This window comes from Betta splendens, chromosome 21, assembly GCF_900634795.4.
Source record: "Betta splendens chromosome 21, fBetSpl5.4, whole genome shotgun sequence".
Taxonomy (NCBI): Eukaryota; Metazoa; Chordata; class Actinopteri; order Anabantiformes; family Osphronemidae; genus Betta; species Betta splendens.
In genome coordinates this window covers 12,571,533-12,590,196 of record NC_040899.1, presented here as the reverse complement: position 1 = coordinate 12,590,196, position 18,664 = coordinate 12,571,533, and the positions used below count along the sequence as shown (strand labels likewise).

The 18,664-nt window shown below is 43.4% G+C and overlaps 1 protein-coding gene and 1 long non-coding RNA gene across 10 annotated transcripts in view; one reads left to right on the top strand and one right to left on the bottom strand.

Moving 5' to 3' along the window:
- The window catches only part of lrp1bb (low density lipoprotein receptor-related protein 1Bb), a 176,085-nt gene extending 170,289 nt beyond the window's left edge, over positions 1-5,796 (top strand). For 6 of the 9 annotated variants that reach the window (XM_029136897.1, XM_029136892.1, XM_029136891.1 and 3 more), the window contains 6 exons: positions 955-1,068; positions 2,473-2,549; positions 2,916-3,006; positions 3,167-3,317; positions 3,906-3,980; positions 4,598-5,796. In XM_029136897.1, coding sequence (XP_028992730.1) covers positions 955-1,068; positions 2,473-2,549; positions 2,916-3,006; positions 3,167-3,317; positions 3,906-3,980; positions 4,598-4,738 — 649 coding nt within the window. In that variant the 3' untranslated portion in view covers positions 4,739-5,796. The remainder of the gene's footprint in view (positions 1-954; positions 1,069-2,472; positions 2,550-2,915; positions 3,007-3,166; positions 3,318-3,905; positions 3,981-4,597) is intronic. The other 3 variants (XM_029136895.2, XM_029136894.3, XM_029136893.2) reach the window with 2 other exon arrangements.
- Positions 5,797-7,089: 1,293 nt separating this feature from the next.
- Positions 7,090-10,105, bottom strand: LOC114847848 (uncharacterized). The gene is made up of 3 exons (XR_008693483.1): positions 8,690-10,105; positions 7,493-7,616; positions 7,090-7,278 (listed from the first exon to the last, which is right to left on the bottom strand). It is a non-coding gene; the product is annotated as an uncharacterized LOC114847848 (long non-coding RNA).
- Between the last annotated feature and the right edge of the window lie 8,559 nt (positions 10,106-18,664).

The window sequence follows — 18,664 nt, the reverse complement described above, 5'->3', positions numbered from 1 at the left end:
AAATGGGAATAAAAGAAAATTTCTTAAGGCGAAACAGCTGCAAGAAAACTGGAAGATTTGTGTGATGCTGGAAAAAAATCAACAACACATCAACAACCTCACATTAATTAGACAAGTTTCATGATTTAACAGCAAAGAGAGCCCCAGAGAGGCCTGATTCACCACTCTGCAAAACACTGGGGGTCAAGAGTTCAACAGATGCAAATACACAGCTAAGAGAAGGGTTATTCATTTATTATTAGAAGATTTAGAGCATCTCTACAGTTCCTCCATGCAAAGCCATTTTTAAAAACCATATAATTGAACCCAAAGGTCATATTCAATAAAACAGACTGATTCTTTATGGAGATTGATGCTTGAAAATATCTCCAAAAAGACATTGCCAGTGAACATAGCATAACATGCTGCAACGTGGCCTTTGGGCTATTTTTATTGAGACGTGCACTTTAATTTGGCAGATCATTTGGTTTTTATGTACGTGTCACAATGTGCATTTTGACAAACAAGGTTGTGTGCTCCGTCAGTTGAATGCAGCCGTTAATCACACACAAACTCCTAAAACCAGTCAAACAATGACTTATTTCACTTCTTAATGTGTTTTATGAATCATTGTAAGTGAATCTTCTGAGCATGTTGTAGAATGTGGTATTTAGGATACATCGAAATGTACAACACTGTTTCTGCGCCGATACCTTGGACATTTAATATTAACAGCTATTTAGAATTAAGCGACTGTTAAACACTTTTAATGTTTAATTGATGTTGTTTTCAGCAGTGCGGCCCCTTTGAACGCCCTATCTTTTTGCAGATGCCCCGTCCGACCAGTAAAGTTGATTTATCTCCATGTTTATTTGCTAAATGGTTTGATGCAGCCACAACTCTCACTGGCCCCCCCTCGTAAAAGCTCGGCGCTTTACGTTCCCTCTTGTCACTCCGAACGCCAATGTCTTGCAGCTGCACGTCAGGGTTCAAGAACCAGCGTTGTGACGAGCTGGCCAACCCCTGCGATTACTTCTGTCAGAACGAGGGGATGTGCACGTTAACAGCTCTTAACAAACCACGCTGCAAGTAGGTCCCTGTCCACGTGCCCACCCGCCCTCTCCGTCCACACCCCCACCTCAGCTCCATTTCAGCCTCCGCCCGCTACATCGGCCTTTCTTTGGCCCAGTGCAGACGTTCAGCAACTTAATGTGCAATAAGTCATGTAGAACATAATCACAGCTTGAAGACTAATTCAAAAACAGCATTATCTAGTGCTGCTTGAGTTAATTTACTAATATATTTTTATATATTATTCTCCTTCATACGTTTCCTGCTCAGTGGCAAAGCAAACATGTCGCCACCTCTCTCGATTGAGCTCCTTCACCACTCGTGCGCTTTACAGAATCAGTTTGACCTTTTCAGAAATATGTCTCATTTCGTTCCCCGAGTGAGACGGCATGAGATCCACACTCCTCGCATTCCTGCGCCGTTCACATAACGCTGTCGTCAAAGGCCGGTTAGCTCCGCCACAGCCTCCACTTTACGGCTACTCGTCCTGAGTCTTAATTGATGCGACACTTATTACATTATCAGTTGCTGCACGACTCTGTACCTCCTCCTTATCCACCCATCTCACGCCGCTCCCACCCAGCACACACACACACACACACACACACACACCGAGGACATCGACCTCGTCATTTGCAACCCGTGCATGAAGTGGAATATGTTTGTTGCCGACCAGCCGCCACACATGCCTCCTGTGTACCCAATTAGGCCCAACCCCTCATCAGTAATCGCTGTTTATCTTTAATGCCATCAACAAGGGTCCCGAAAATGCCTTCATTTCACAGGGAATTAGCTTTTCACGGCGTACACCTTCCGGAGCAGATCAGACTCCTCGTTGCCCCCAATTTCCATTAAAATTCATGTTGCTGTGACATTTCATTTTTTTTACCAACTCGTGATTCATCGCCCCCGCGGACGGGACTGCGTTCTTATTTTTGATAGCCTGATCTACCGATTCTCGGCGTGCATGTAATTTAGAGTAATTTCATTCTGCCGCCGTCCAGTCACGCAAACTAGATCACTCATGCTTTACGGACCCATCTGCGTCAGTCGTGTGAAATTAGATATCACCTCCTCTAACAAGGGTCATGCATCACGCCCATCGGATCCCATCGGAACACAAATGAGACGACGACTTGTTGTCCTGCTGCCATCCGTTGGTTACTTTCTTCTCCTACTGCACTGAATATTCAACATGTCCATTTACACACCACATGTCTGTACATGTGCGTGGCGTCCTCTCCGCAGGGGGTCGTTTTGTTTGTCGGATCAAAGCGCCTCATAGCAAGACCGAATCATAACGTGTTGTATGTGTGAGCCACCGTCACGTCATACTGGACTTCATTCCGCAAAAAAGTCCTTTCAATCTCTCTACTGTGACAACTAATCAGTTTGTTTATATTCTGCTCTGACCTCCTTCAGATGTTCAGCCAACTGGGCAGGAACGCAGTGCGAGAGACCCGCCCCCAAAAGCAGCCGATCGGACAATACGAGCGGAGGTGAGACCCGGGAACGTTCCCCTCACGAGTAAATGTGTACCGCCCTTATAGGAGCTTCCTTCCAAACTATCTCGGTGTTTGCTGCTCTACGTATTTTTAAAAGCAAGTTTCTAATCAACTCGGCCCCTCCCATCCAACCGGGCGAGGTGACATATATAGGAGCGAAGCCGTCCCACAGCAGGTTTATTTGGTTTGAATTACAGCTGCTGTCGCCCATCGGGGTTTAGTAATATCACTGTCTTCAATAAAAGCACATTTTCTGAGGGAGCCTTTTTTTTCCGCAGCCACTATCTGAACTCATCTGAGCTCTTTTCAATCATTACTCATCGCTCGGCACCATCTCTCCTCTGTCTGTCTGTCCTATAGGGAGCATAGCTATCATTGTGCCTCTGGTCCTGCTGGTAATCTTGATTGTGATGGTGGTAGCAGGTGTTTATATCTGCAGACGGAGGCAAAGGTAAGTGAACAACACGGTGCATTACGGTGGGTTAGAGCAGCAGCAGACAATGACGCAGAGGCGTCCGTCTTGATTTAGCTGCATCAGCAAACTTTGGCTCAGAGTTCGTCGAGTGGCGCTGACCCGTCGTGCTAATTGCTCCGGTCTCCACACACCTCAGGGGGAAACGCGTCCAGAGGCAGCCGATGACGAACGGCGGCATAAACGTGGAGATCGGCAACCCGTCGTACAACATGTACGAGGTGGACCACGACAACCACGCCGACGCCGGCAGCCTGCTGCGGCCCAACTTCACGCTGGACCCTCACAAGGTTGGTTCTCAGGTCAATCCGCTTCATTCAACTAGACGGGATTTAACGTTTCTTCCTGCTGATGCTTAGACACACTTCTTGTAATCATCTCTAAAGTTGCTTCGAGAGAGACCGAAAGAATGCCGAACACCTTTCCTAGTCTGCTTTCGAGCCTCTTGAAACTACTTTTGGGGTCCTGTTCTCTTTACTGGTGTAAAGCGATACCTACTGTAACATCGGAATCCACCATAGGCGGATTTATTTAAGGCCTTGTACAGATTTTGCAAAAGCTGCCTGGTGTGTATCAATTTACATGTGCCGTGAACCGAGAGGACTTTTCATCTTGCTGATGATTTATTCTGTTCATGGCCCTTAACCCGTCCCTCCCACCTAGAATATGACTTGAATAAAAACACTCTGACTGATGGGGTTATCTAACTCACCTGCCACGGCTTCAAGTCTATTGCTGTTGCTTTGTGCACGGCCAACTTTGACACATGTATTTTTAGCCCGCGCTGGCTGCATGTTCTACAGGGATGTGCTGCCTTTAATCTAAACTGGATTCTGTATTCCGCCACACGCCTCCCGGCCCCCTTGTTTGTGTTGCAGGGCTGGTGTGTTAAATCCAGCGACCCTCGCACCTTGGGCATGAACTCTGTGCCCAAGGAGGTCATCCCTGGACAGGTGACTTTCACAAACTTCACTTCAAGTTGATAGGAGTAATAACTAGAATTTACATCCTTGAACCAGCTAGAAGCTGTGTGTGTGTAAAAATGCCAGGGTCAGTATTCATAGTCATCCTCAGCTTTTCTAAGGATTTTCTTCATCTTTAAGCTGTCTAATAGCAAACTGTTCCTTTGCACTTCTTGTGAACTTGGCTGCTCCATGCATGCTGCCATCTGTTGCTGTTCATGGGTCTTGTCTCGTTTTTTTGTCAGATAGCTCACATATTACACAATAATCACAGTGGACATCCCTTAAAGCTGCACTAACCTTTGCTTCCACCGACAAATAACCATAACATCCTGGTTTAACCTAATTCTAAACGCGCCATTAGCCTTTTTCCCCCAAACATCCTCGGCTGTGCAGGATGCGCCAGCACTAGATGTTTTTGTTCACGTCTACAGTAAGTGAGCTGATGAGGGAATCAATGTTGGATTCAGTGGTATAAAAATGTAACTCCTACATTTTGTTGTACCTGTTTGTCACAGCTTGTGCAGCTTTAAGGTTTTCCCTGTTGTGATCTTTATGAATGAATGCTTACATTTCTCTCTCTCCCTTTTTGTTTTTGCCTTGTTCAGCCCATGAACTACTCCAACCCTGTGTATGCAAAGATTTATATCGACGGGCAAAACTGCCGGAAGCCGGTCATCAGTATCGACGAGAGGAGAGAGCTACTCCCAAAGAAACTAGAGGGGACAATTCACGAAACCGCCGCATAGCCTAACTTTACACTTTGTACTTCTTTTTTACCACAGTGTACAATGTATAATATAAACAGAAGGAGACGTGATTTTTCTATTTCCTATGAGGCTCTTAGGATTTACCGGTTTAGCATCAGCATAACGTCTTTCTTGGTGTGCCGACGAGTTTGGTTTCCCATTTACTGTTTGCTTTCTAATGTTTGTCAGACATGCAACGTACGGCGCTATACTGCATATACTGTAAGACACCCAAGTCAAGCTGCTGATTTGCAAAAACTTTATTAACACCATGAGCCACACTCGTGCACAGTTCCAGTGTTAAAAAGCAGCGCTCCAATTTGTATCCATTCCTGTTTCTAGACCAAGTGGAACATGGACGTGTAGTTTAGTGGAAGGAAAATAAAGACGGGATTGACTCAGTTTTTACAAACAAGTGTAAAGTTTGATGAAGAAGAGTTGCGTTGGTGGCTTCTAAGGGTTTTTATGTTCCTTTTGGTTTTCAAGTCAAGTGACTTACGGATCACACGGCTTCACAACTGAGCAGTGAAGCTTAATGTTTGGATTTTTTCCCCCTTTGGATCTACGTACTGGATTCCCAGTAAAGGCCATAGCATCATTAAGTTCGTCCACTCTGTGCGATTCCATGGATATTATGTCTTCTTTTTTTCCCAACCTCCATTCACCCTTTTTCTGCCGTCATATATCGTAGGAGCTTATCTTTTGGCAAAAGAGATCGAAGCCCACCTTGAATGTTTTCCGACCCGATTTCCAGATCCTGTACTGTACATGAAGAGACAGATACTGAATACCATATTTTTCTAGGTCCCGCGTCGACAGATGGAATATTACACGTAGACAAGGAAGAGATCTACCACAGCTACAAGGAAGGTTATTAAGAGTTATTATAAAGCGCATCTGTTACGTCAGAAGAGGAAGAAGATAAATATAAGAAATTTTATAATTTTGTATTTGATTTGTATGTTGTTTGGCTGCTTGTATTTTGAAGAAATGTATTAAATGTAAGTAATTTTTATATAAAATGTAAATCGATATTGAATAAAGGGGGCTTATTTCCATTTAGTGTCTCTCTTGGTCCCAACGCTGACTCCTGTAGTTTCCATCGCAGGAGATGAGTATAATCATATATAGAAAGCAGAATGTGTCCCATCAGCCTTCGTCGGAGATCATGTTGGCAGAGTTGTTACACGTTGACCTGACAAGTCAATCAGCAGTGTGAGGTCGTTTACCTGCTGCGTGGAGGAAGGTGGCTGATGGGAGATTATTGTCCTCCCTATGCGTGCGCGGAGGCCAGCGCCATTCATTACCCGGTGGCGGGGACACGGCACCGGTGCCACCTGCTGAATGATAATTCCGTCCACTTTCGCTCCGCTGACAATGGCTGCCTCTCTCGCCCCCCCTCCCTCGCCATGGCAACCAAAGGAGACAGCGGCGCTGCTGCCCTCTCTCCATCTGTCCGTGCGACGGGCTGCGTCTGCCAGCACACCCGGCCCACACGGCACTAACTGGACGCCGCCGCCGCCGCGTCCAGCTTCGCACTAATCGTTCGCCACGGCGACGCTTGTAGTAACGAGAGGACGGCTCGTAAATCTGGTGCCGCGGTTCCAGAGCTCATGACGTGAGAAATGTTGGTCAGAACTGAGGATAGTTACTGTAGTTAGTAAATAATAACAGCAGCAATATGCTTATAGATTACATTTCATAAATTAGTAAACTGCACATACTTAAAGTTTGTACATCATTGCTGACTGCTTTAATTGCATATCGTTTACAACGATGATGAATTTGTCTTTTTGGCAGACGATTATATTCCAACTCCTGCATATTAATTCCGTTGAAAGCGTTGACTTATGTGTCTGATGACACGTCTCTGGCTGCTGTGCTTATATTGTCTAATGGTTTCAGTTAAAACTTCGCTACGTAGCCGCGTTACAATACAGAGCGTCAATGAAAACGTCCTCCTTAAAAAGTCAAACACTCGGACTGGATTTTGTTCAGTAGTAAAATATTGTTCTGTTATGTTATTTAACGGAACAGTCTCAAGTTCACATGATCTCCACTAACCAAATGCATATTACTTTAAAAGGTCAAAGGTCAAACATGAACGCTCATGCTAAAACCTTTGCTAGAATTAACTACCAGAATAAAACATTCACTCTTCATTGTAGAGAACCATTAAGACCTGTATTATTATTAGAGCGGTGTGACATGGGTTGGTTTAAAAGAACTGCACACACTATGCAGGTGCTGCTGCAGATTTGACCTTTTCCTTTGTTTTCTTTTATTCATGCAATATGACGGTAGGTGAAGTAGTGCCAGAATTTTGCTTCGTACTTTGATGCATTAATAGGTTGAAAAAAAAAAAAAGACAAATCTGTATAAAACACATACGCTGTTTATTAAGACATCCACTCCACATTCTCAGAAGTCTTCCAGCAGTGAAGACCTCTGCCTCAGCAGCGATAGAACTCAGGCGCAGGGGAAAAAACTGAGGAAAGGCCTCCTGGTCCACTCACTCAACCCCTAAAGTGCATCAAAAGCTGAGAAAAACAGAAATTTGAAAACAAGTCTTGAGCTAAGAAATGCTGTTCCCCTCCCCTTCGCCCTGCCTATTGATTTTTTGTCTCTTTTCCACTTAGCAGGCATCACCATTCTCTTGCATAAACATCACAAAAACCCCGAGGGCTCATCTCTCGGACAGAATCAATAACAGCAGGAGTCGTATTCACATTATAAACAACAGGGTGTGCATACTCATGCTACAGTCTGCACCGAGCAGAGCTGCTCCACGTGTGGCGAGATGGAGACTGGGAGGTGAGGTTTAACAAAGAAGAAGAAGTGGGTGATGGAAAGAAAAGGCCTGAATAACTCGTCTCACCTGTTGGACAACAATATAAGTAGATAAGAATCTGTTCACAAACTGAATCATCGCTCTCCAGTGTTTCCAGGGCTGTGAGGCTGCAGACACAGTGGGGCCTTGGGTTTAATCATGTTGTCTGCATGCGGAAACGCTCACAGTGACGACGCCAACGTGCTGATGTTTGGCAAACGTGAACATGTTCATCGTTTGGGCGGATGACGAAGAAATGCGAATATTTAATCATGAGCACGAACCCCAAAATGTATGGAATGGATTTATAAGTGTAAATGTTTGTTTTAATTCCTCATGTATTTCCTCTTATGCATCGATTTGTAATTTGTTACCTTCAGTGACAGTAAATCCGCAGGTCTGAGGTGATGCAGCATTTCTAGTTTACATATTTCCTTCTGTCCGATTGCCTGGAAACTGTTTAGTTCCTAAACCGCTGGTCAACAACTGGTATCTACATGCAGCCAGGACGACCCAAAGGAGAGGATGCGCTGTGTCTTCACAAACCTTGAGTAATGACCAGATTAAGAGGGGGGACCGGGCCCGAATCCTAATCCCCACAGCGAGGAGCTGCACTTTCACTAAACCCGCCCAATAAATCTTTGGGAGGCCTGGCTCTTTTCCTCACTAGCTTTCAACTTCCTGTTCGCGGCCCTTGATCGTGGCGGCGTGCAGCGCTGAGGCCCGCGGGCTGATTGGACGCCGCACATTTTATCCCCTTTAATTTGACGCGTATTGACCGTGGCTTTGTGAAGAGAGCAACAGCGAAGGGATTAAAGGCCGAGTCGCAGAAAACAACACCTTTTAAAAACAAAATGTGGCAAGAAGTTACTGAATGGGCACATTTTTAGTTAATAAAGACACGTACATTGACTTTTGAATTAATTAATCAGTTAGTTTCCATGCCACTTTACATACAGATCATATTCCTGTAGTCGCCTACATACAGGTTTAGCTGTTTTTCCCGTAAACCTTTACAAATCAAAGATCCCTGGAACACTTGTGTTTGGGTGTTTATCAATGTGTGCAAATGCTCCATGGTGAACGAGGCCTGGCCTTGTTTTCCTAACGAAAATACCCACAAACGTCCTGGAAGATGATGCGTTCAGGTGCACGCGTCCTCGTTTTTTTTCCTTCTTTGGCGCTGACAACCCGTCTGTTTCTGCCTAATAACAAGCAGAAACGTGAGCTCATCTCTTCCCAGAACATGTTTCCACCATCTGTCAATCCGTGTGACACCTGCGGAAATGTTGAACGGCTTCTTTTCTTGCGTAACGGCAGCGGCGGATTGTGTTAGGTGACGGTTTTACAAAGTCTCTCTGAGCCCATGTGGCTCCAATCATCACAGCGGCGTGTCGTTCTCTGCACAATGTGTCTCGTATGGTCCACCTTGAAAATTCGCGTTTTTTGAAAACGGCACGTCTGGAGTTTTAGACGCTGATGCTTTTAAGAGGAGATAGTTTTAAGTGAGGCGTTCACAGAATAATAATAAAAAGAAGTTTGAACCGCGGTTTGTTTTTGTTTGCTTTTTCTCTGGCAGGTGTCGGCTAAACTTTAAACACATTCCAGGGAACAGTTTCACCGCCGTCTTAAATCAGTGTGCGGCATATGAAAAACGGCAGGTTACCATGGCAACGACACTTCTGTCTGCGCTCCGCTCCCAGTTAACTCTCACCGGTGAAATTAAACTACCCGCGGACTGAAGTGACAACAAAGGCGTTTGTGAGCACAGCTATTTGTTTCGTGCTTGTAGAACAGCAACTAGAAACAAATTGGCAAGTAGTCAAATGTGGAGATGCTTCTGAACCCCGACGAGATGCGTGTTGGAGCCTGCTCCGCGTTCCCGTCCACGCGGACCGAAACTCAGAATCGCCGAAAACGAGAGGGAAACGTGGACGGAGGAGGCGGAACAGCTGTCCCCTCTGCGCGCGCAACACGGAAGCGGTGGAGCGGAACCGCGGTGTCGGTATATTTGTTCTGAAGCGGCGTGACAAAGATGTGGACACCGAGTGGACACGTCCAGCATATTAGTCACGGACCGGCCACCTCCACGCACCATTACACGTGATGGATATACAGTAGAGTTCGGCTGCGGCGCGCGCGCTAAGCCAAGATGGCGGCTTAGTCCTCTGCCCCGCAAACGTATTCATCCGCGCGGGAGAAACAAATTCCAACCATAGCTCAAAGCGCACATTTATCTCCTTGTTCCTCGGTGCCAAATTGGCCTTTCGCTGCCCGCCTGCCTGTGGCCTGATCTGGAACACTGCGACGTGGCCCAGAGTGGACGAGCATCCGAGGCGCCTGGCGGGGAACAAACAGCGGCTCGCCTCTCCGCCCCGCGCTCACAGTTGGCAGCGCGAGCGCGGTCTGGCCGCGCCAATAATCTCGCCGTTGGTTTAAATCCACCCCGTGTCAGTCGCGCGAGCCCACCCGCCAGCTTCCGGGAGGCAAGAGCCCGCTGCGTGAGCAGATGTTGGGGGAAATGAGATGTCCGCTCTCGTTCCACGGGCGCTGTGTTATTGGAGCTTCGCGGCGCGTCCGGAAGCGCCGCAGCCCCTGACCTCTTTCTGCTGCGAGGAGAATGAGGGGCGACGGTCGCAGGAAGTTCGCTTCACACAATTTCACGGCCTGGTGCCGTGGGCGCGTTAGTTAGTTGCGATTCCCGTCCACGCGGCACCTCTGGTTCGGAGAACGCGGCAGCGCGCATCTGTCAATGCGGAGGTGAAAATCTGACATCATGTCGGACTTTATGGTCCTGGACCTCTTAACCAGTCGAAAATCAACCCGTATTTATGTAGAAACCAGTGTCACCAGTATTTTATTTACTTCTGAAGCGCCAGACGGGGTTGATGATGCCTGCTGGTGTGTGATGAGTCATCTTCTGTCCCCTCTCATCCTCCTTACAACACAAGTCCTGCATTCATCCGTCTAGAGCAGCAATAGGAAAATGGAAATACATGCAAAGGGGCCGCAGTTCAAGCTCATGACCCTGATTCAATAACGACTCACTTAAGCTCCATCCTGTCTTTATTTCTCCTCTTCTTGTGGTCTGCATTCACGCCTTCGCTCTGTGGATGAAAAGGCTCCAAAGGGCCTCATGGAGCACAGGATGCTGAGCAAACGCTGTGGGTGCGGAGCTTCATATGTCGGGGACCTTTCACAGCAGGCAGCGTTACACCCTGTGATGAATTACACTCTGAATTATTTACTAGCTTCTGCTGTAATTTCCTTGATTGCGCTGATTGTTAGTGGTCTAATTAACATATTAAAGCGCGCACACTAAGCTGTGTTAACAAGACTCAATGGAGTCGGACAAAAAGCCTTGTTTGTGGATTGCTCTGCGGAGAGGAGGCATTGCTGCAGCACGCAGGTGACACATGAAGCTGCTATCATTTGAGTCTTTCCAGACACAATGTGACCACAGGAACTTCTGTTTGTGTGTATGTGATTCATATGTTTCTTTGTTTGTGAAGCTTTGATGGTAAATGCACAGACCTTTACAGAGTAGTTGCTAACTTATACTGCTATTAAAGCTCAGCGATAAATTGGAAGCTTGATTTTAAACTGTAATTTTCCATTTGATTGTAAAACTTGACTTTATACGCTCCGACATGTGCCAAATTCACTTAGGGGGATTTGCTTTCCAGCAATACACTGATGCCAAGTCGTTACTCAGAGGAGATGAAATAGCACTCAGGAAACTCAAATATGCTTCAAATATGCTGTTTTGTCAGGATCTTCCCCATAGACGATCATAACTGTAGCATCATCCGTGTTGGGGATCGGGCACCCTTATTCTGAAAGTCGCACTTCCCTTTGCACCTGCTACACAATCCACTGTCTGCACGTTTCACTAACTTGAAAGAGGATGAGAGTCACACAAGCTAAGTTAATGAGGCCAAGTTTCCTTCTTTATACAGTAAGCAGGTCTAAGTTCTGTGTGTACTTTGAGCTTGGGTTTCACTTGTTTGTTGCCCAAGAGGAGATTTTGAGGACGAGCTCTCAGGAGGTGATCAGACACGCAAGTGTTACTGTACCAACCTATCTAAGGAGAAAAAAATAAGTTGAGTCACAGACCAAGCTTGTTTTATTTTCTTAAACTGAATCAGGAACCAAATTTGATTTATTGTTTTTCGTCAATTCGGACTATTGACAGTTGTTTTTTCCTCCTATTTTCACTGTCTTTTTTTTGAGTTTCCCTTTTTGTTCTAATTATCAAACCCAGTTGTAGGAGAGTCCTTCATTTGGCACAGGGGTTTCGTTGAACACACCTTTCCTTTCCTCTCACTGGAGGCGGGAACTACAATACCCAGAACACCTTGTGGTTGCCACTTTGTTCTCCAAATGCAGTATCGCCCACTCCTGAGAGCAGGTTTGTCTCTGTTTCAGGCTAAATGTTGTCTACATTTTTGTGATGGACGAGCTGATAACAGGCTTTACTTACAGAAAATAAAACAAAAGATTTGGTTTATTCACACTGGAAACAAACACATGTTGAAGGTCAAAGGATAATGATTCTGTAACTCCAACCTTCTAATTAGATTTCAATTCAACATTTAATTCCATAATTCATCATTTATTTTTCATCTCCTTCTGCACAGAAACATTAATCCCTGCTAAACCTAGACGTAATACCGCCATCGCTTTGGCACACGGGGGAACGCAACAAAAGATTTATTGCAATTAATTCAGCAACCATGACAACCCATGCATATGGAGGCAAAGAGGGATTTGGCAATCATCTGGATAAATGGCGTATTTCATCTCGCAGCGTCGCGCCATATGGAGCGCGTCCTTTTACAAACGCTGAAGGAACAGAAGCGCGTGACGGCCACGTGCCCCTAAACTGCATCGCCGCTTGATTTGGGACCGTGTTTCACTCACCTGCAGCACAAAACAGGCGCTGAAGTGTCCACATTTGACTACTTGGGCTGGAATATGAATGATATGAAGAAGAGCTGCAGGGGACATGAATAAATAAAAAGGTCTTTCTCGCTGCATACTGGCCCAGTAGGAGTGTTAATCACTGGCACCATTAACGGCCATTTGCAGCCGGGGTGGATGCTCTGCTGCATTGGGCAATAGTTTAACCGCCAAAAAGCGTCATTGTGACACTTTCTACAGAGAACTTGTTCAAATTACCAGCACATAATTGTCTAATGTAGACATACATTACCAGTCAGTGTGATAGAACTAAAATGTTAATACAGTATGTGATGCTTTTTTCAAATGGAAATATGGATAATGCAGTATGTTATGTTATGTGATTTGTATTTTATGCGTTCATACATGGGAATCTGAATTTAAAATCTCTGTGTAGAAGTGTTCTTTTATAATTATGCGACTATGCTTTGACAGGTCATGTATCTGTTATATGGTTTTCCCTTGGGCCGAAAACTAATGTATAGTGAAGAGAAATCTATAAAGAAAGTTTTGCTTTTCATTTGAAAAGTTTTAGATTAATTTCAATCAGAGTGTGCTTCTGTGCGTGAGTAAGTCGGTGAGACAGAGAGGAACTACTTCACAGCATACATAGATATCTGTTGAGTTGACTACACTGACTGCCAGGTCATAGTCAGCAGCTTCCTGGCTTCATTGATGGAAATGTTGATGATTATGTTGATGATGGTGGAGCCACCGCTTCAATCAAACACTTCCTTCACTTCATCTTTACTGATAGATTCGCACTTAACGTTGAAGTTCATGACTTCCTCAAGGTGGATGATCACTGTGGCTGTGCCTATAAGTGTGTCACTGGCTTCATCATTTGGTAAGTTTGTAATTTCACAACATCAGTAGATGTTGTACGTGTGTCGTTATAAAGTATTTTTTCCATAACTTTTCCCATCAGCTAATGATTTGCATGGTTGGCTTTGACAGGTTTTTGTGTTTCCTGACACAAGCCCTCTATTACCCCTCACTCACTCATCTGCTCTCATACTAATATACAGTACATGTACTTTAGGCTACATAGTTTTTCTATATTCCACCTTTATTCATATTTTTTAAAATTTTTTAAATTTCTCTGATCTCCTTAACTAAAATACTAGACTTGTAAACTAGGTACAACAACTCAACTCAAGGGTTTCCATAACCTCTGAGTTTGTTCTGTTGCTACAGTAGGAGCTTTGTACAGTTCATAATGAGTTCCGACCCTTGCATTAATAATTTTGCAATAAATCATATTCTCTGATGCAATAGTCATCAGAAATTATGAAATGAGGTACATCCGCTTCTCATTTTTATATTTATTTCATTTCTATATTTAGATAAATTCAAGAAGTAATGTGCAGAATTAATGTTTATATTTGATTGCAACACATCGTCTTATATTATATTATATATATATATATATATATATATTTATATATATATATATATATATATATATATATATATATATATATATTTATATATATATATATATATTTATATATATTTATATATGTTTTATCTTTTAATGACTGTCTTTCACATCTTTATGTGCATATCAAAATATAATCATGATCATATGAAACCTCATTATTTCTTCTACGGTATTTTGTTTGTTCTGGTTTGTTTTCTGAAAGGCTGGTGAATCCAGACCTACAATGGGAGCTAAAAGATATGGCTTAAGCCATTTCAGTGGTCGTCCAGGAGTAGGAGAAATCATCAGCTTCAACAAGCTGAAAGCCAGGAAATGTGCTCCTCATATATTGTTATTTCCAGGGAAGCCATTCGCTTTAGCAGCGACGTGCATGTTCAAGGGCGCATTCAATGAAATCATATGCCAAATGGAAGTGCTTAGAGTTCCTTGCTTCTACACCCAAAGGTTTTCGCAGCTCAAAGCAGCTCCATCAAAGGCGGAAAATAAGCACGTTGATGGAACATTATGCAGCTCCCCGTTCACAAAGGCGAGGGTTCACGCTTTTGTCTCTGCTCCTTTTCTCCGGCTCCGTCTGCGATAAACACGCGCTGACGTTCTACCCTACAGTTCTGCGGCATAATTCAGGTGATGCAAACAGGAAACGTAATCTGGCTGTCTGCAGGGCTGACAGAATCAGGTCTCCAGACACATCCACTCATTAACTCAAACAAAGCAGAGGAATCAAACACAAAACACTAATGGACTTAAATATAGCACAAGTAAAGTTTACACTGAGCACAAATGAATACGGAACATCCACAGAAACGCTTGCAGAGACACATGTCAAATTAAACAGGCTAAACTCACCGGTTAAATGTTTTATTGTAATTGTTAATGCCATTTACACAACAAAGAATAAGTCTGATTGCTTTTGTTGTTGTCATGACATTTATTCAGGTCACAATGCAGATCCTGTTTTTCTATGTTAGATCTTTGACAACAGAAGTAAAATGCTGTGATGTGTCAAATGTAGGGTGTAACAGCACCCTTAAAGCAACGATAGATTGAACTGATCCAATATGATCATTCTGACTGAAGTCTAACAATCCAGTCCCCAGTCTGGACTTCATCCTCTGCTGCAGAACGCACCTGATCCAGGTAATCAGCCGTGGGTGTGACAAGGACAGCCACAAAACAAGCAGGAGCCAAGTTTGAAACCCCTAATCTAGATTCTTTTTCCTGCTACTGATTTTATGTCTTGTCTGAGAATTGTTATGTTGATCACTTTGTCTTTGTTCCCAAGACACATTTCTGAAATTGCTTCACGGCGCATGACTCTAAACGCATAACTGGAAACACTCCAGTACAGTAACAATGCAGTACATGTAAAATCAAGCTTTGCCTCCAGATGTTACACAGAGGTAAAGGCTAAAAACCTGTAGTTTCCCCCTGGAACAGTTTATAGACCAAAGATTCATCTTGTCATTCTCTTACTAAGGGAATTGGGAGGAAAATTCAATGTTCTGTAAACATGCATCTGATATAAAACAGTAAATGAGAATGTATTGAATTGTATTCATTAATTTCACCTAGATTTCATCTAAAGCTGTAAAATTGAAAGCAAGAGTCATGTTAAGGTTCACTGTGTATTAACTACAGAACCACATCTACCGGTGTGTCCTTGTGCTCCTTCCTCTCTCTTTTCCTGCCTTCTCTACCTTCAGCTCTTTGATGAGCCACTGATTGTAAATGAACTGACCCATGGGCTTTTTTTATCTGTCTACACTGAGCCTCTGTTTGGTGTGTAAACTATTTTGACTCCCACTTGGGTATTTAGTGTTAATTGGGTTCCAGTTGTGATGACTGGCCTTGATTACACTGAGCCTCAGTGTTCTGAATGAGGACACGGTCCGGCCGGTATTAAATGGATGCGTTCGTTTTTTGAGCTTTTACAAACACAGGCTTCCAACCGCAGATGTTTTGTGAATTCTAAGTACAACTATGCAAAAAAAGATGAAATGAATAAAAAACAACACTTCACCTGAACTTTACTGACTGTGCTACAACTTTGGTAAAACGATGTACACGGCTGAGGGTTATTTGCCAGAGGAGGAATATTGTGTAAAACATTCATCGGGGGAATACTATGGGAAGATTATGCAAGACTGGATTACTTGGATAATGAGTCTGTTGGGATTTCCAGCAGTCTTCCAGTAAAATATTTCACTATTTTCTTAGATTATTAGGACTGAAGCAGAACTTGTTATGCTAATGCGTTTGCAAATACTAGAGCCGGTCCACTTCCACACAGGAAGCTGGTAAACCGGTCCTGCTCTGCTGACTTCTGCCGAGTCATCAGGAGGTTTGGTTTGGGGCACATGAACAGCTCATATAATAAAGTAATGCATCAATAAATGTAAAAGTCTAAATTGCCTGTGTTGTGTATTGCATTGCATTGATGTATAAAAAAGCATTGTAATGTACTTCAGGGTGTGTAGATAATGCCTCTGTTGCAGCCTGTTGGATTCTGGACCCTTCAGAGGCTTAAAGTTCATCCTAGTGTGATCAGATTCTACTGCGGAGCTGTGAAACTGAGACCCACACGTTCATCAGTTAACAGTCGCTCTTGGCAACTGTGTGTTGTGTCAAGGCCTCGGAGCCGAGGGTGCTGATGTTACACGTGATCACACCCTTTTAAGCACATAACAGCACATAACATAAGACACACACACACACACACACACACACACACACACACACACACACACACACACACACAGACCCCCCTAAGGCCCTCAAAATTCAAAACACAAGACCCTCACTAACCCGCTACTGTATTTATGCCTTATGAATGTTGTGAATATGAGAGACAATTTAAAGACTTCTGCCACTCGCACACAGGCTTTTGTTATGATTTTTGCTGCCTAGAACAAACCAAGTCATTTTCTGTAGTAATTAAGTCGTTTTAGAACTTTTTTTTTTTCTCCGAGTACAAACTTTCATACCCCGCTGGCACATCGGCCCACTTCTACATCTGCTAGCCTTGTAATAAAACTCGATGCGGAAATCACACTGGTGTTTAGCATACCGGCCTCAAATGAGCAAAAAATATTCTGCCTGATTAAAAAGCCTAATTGTCATGAGCATTCGACGCTTTGGAGGGCAAAGCGCTGGGAAGGTGGAGTGTATGCTTGTGTGGCGTTAATCTGCAGGAATAAAACGACTGCAAACTGCTGCAGTGTGAATTGGCTGGATCGTAATGTTATGTGCCAATAGCTCTGAAAATTAAGTTCTCTGTAAAATCCATCAATCTCGTCCCATCATCCATTTCTGGATCAGCACGGATCAGTATTCACGGAAGAGAAAGGAAGGAAGGAAATGATGATGTCATGTTACACCTTAAGATGTCATCTGATTCCCACTAAATATTAGTTTCTAAACTGGGTTATGTAACAATATTTCATCTGAAAAGCATCTGTTGCACATTTTAATAGTGTTAATGATAAACATCTTCTTCATTTTCATCATCTGAAATATTATTTTTTTATTAACCTGTATCGCATTTAAATAATTTAATTCTATACAAGACCAAAAATATGACAGAATTGTCTAAAGGTTATAATATATTTCAGGATTCTTTATAGAACAGAACTGCTATTGCACTTGAGTGTGTGTGAAGACAGGTGAGAGTATTCTTCAACACATCCAGATTGATTCCCTTTGATCCCACACACAGCAGTGACACAGTGAACACAGTGGTTGTGGGTAAAGGTTTTGTCTGTCGTTCCGTTCGTTCAACAACATCACTGGGTAAGATGTGGAAAACGCTGGAGTGAAATAGCTTGTGTTACAATCCACAGCTTAATATTAATTAATAGCAAATGTTCACAGATTCATGCCTCCGCAGCCTTGGGGTCAGTAATTCCACCCAAACCACCTGAGAATTGTCGCGTTTCAAATGAAGGAGGAACAGCCGTCGTCAACATCAAACTAATTAGTAACGTTGGGATGTTTGTATTAGTCGATGTCAGCGAGGCAAATGGCATCAGATCTGATCACAATATGGAGTAATGACGACCTGCAGGGAGCGAGCATACAGTAAACTCCAGTGAAAACAACATTTGCATAATGCAGAGCTATGGATTCTAATTATGCTACATGTGATCATTCACTGTTTCCTATGAACGTTGCAACGGCGGAAATAGTGGTAAACGAGCTCGTTTTGCCGTAATCTTGGTTTGAGGTCACACAGAACGTTGATGATGAAAATAATGGTGTACTCGGGATGAACATAGATAGATCCACACTATATGGAAATGCAGATGGAGGTAAGTAGGAAAAACAAGAAGGTCCTGTTTCTAGTCCTGAAATGGACAAAAGACAGAATAAATCACGCATAGATGCTACTCAGTGATTTGAATGATTTGATAAAGTGATTGGTTGCTTGTGGATTTTAATTGTATTTGCAAAACAATCCATTCTCCTTTATAATAAGAAACTGATTTTGTTTATGATTACGGCGTCTGATTATCATATTGAATTGCGGCAAAATGATTTATTCTGTTGAGATTGCTTCTGGGAAATAATTACACCAAGTGGCCCAAAATCGCATGGAGTGGCACATTATCTGTCGCAGTCAGATTAATGGACATAAGGGACACATTTGTAATGGAGGTACATGTGTAAATGTGACTTCAAACACGTAGTTACA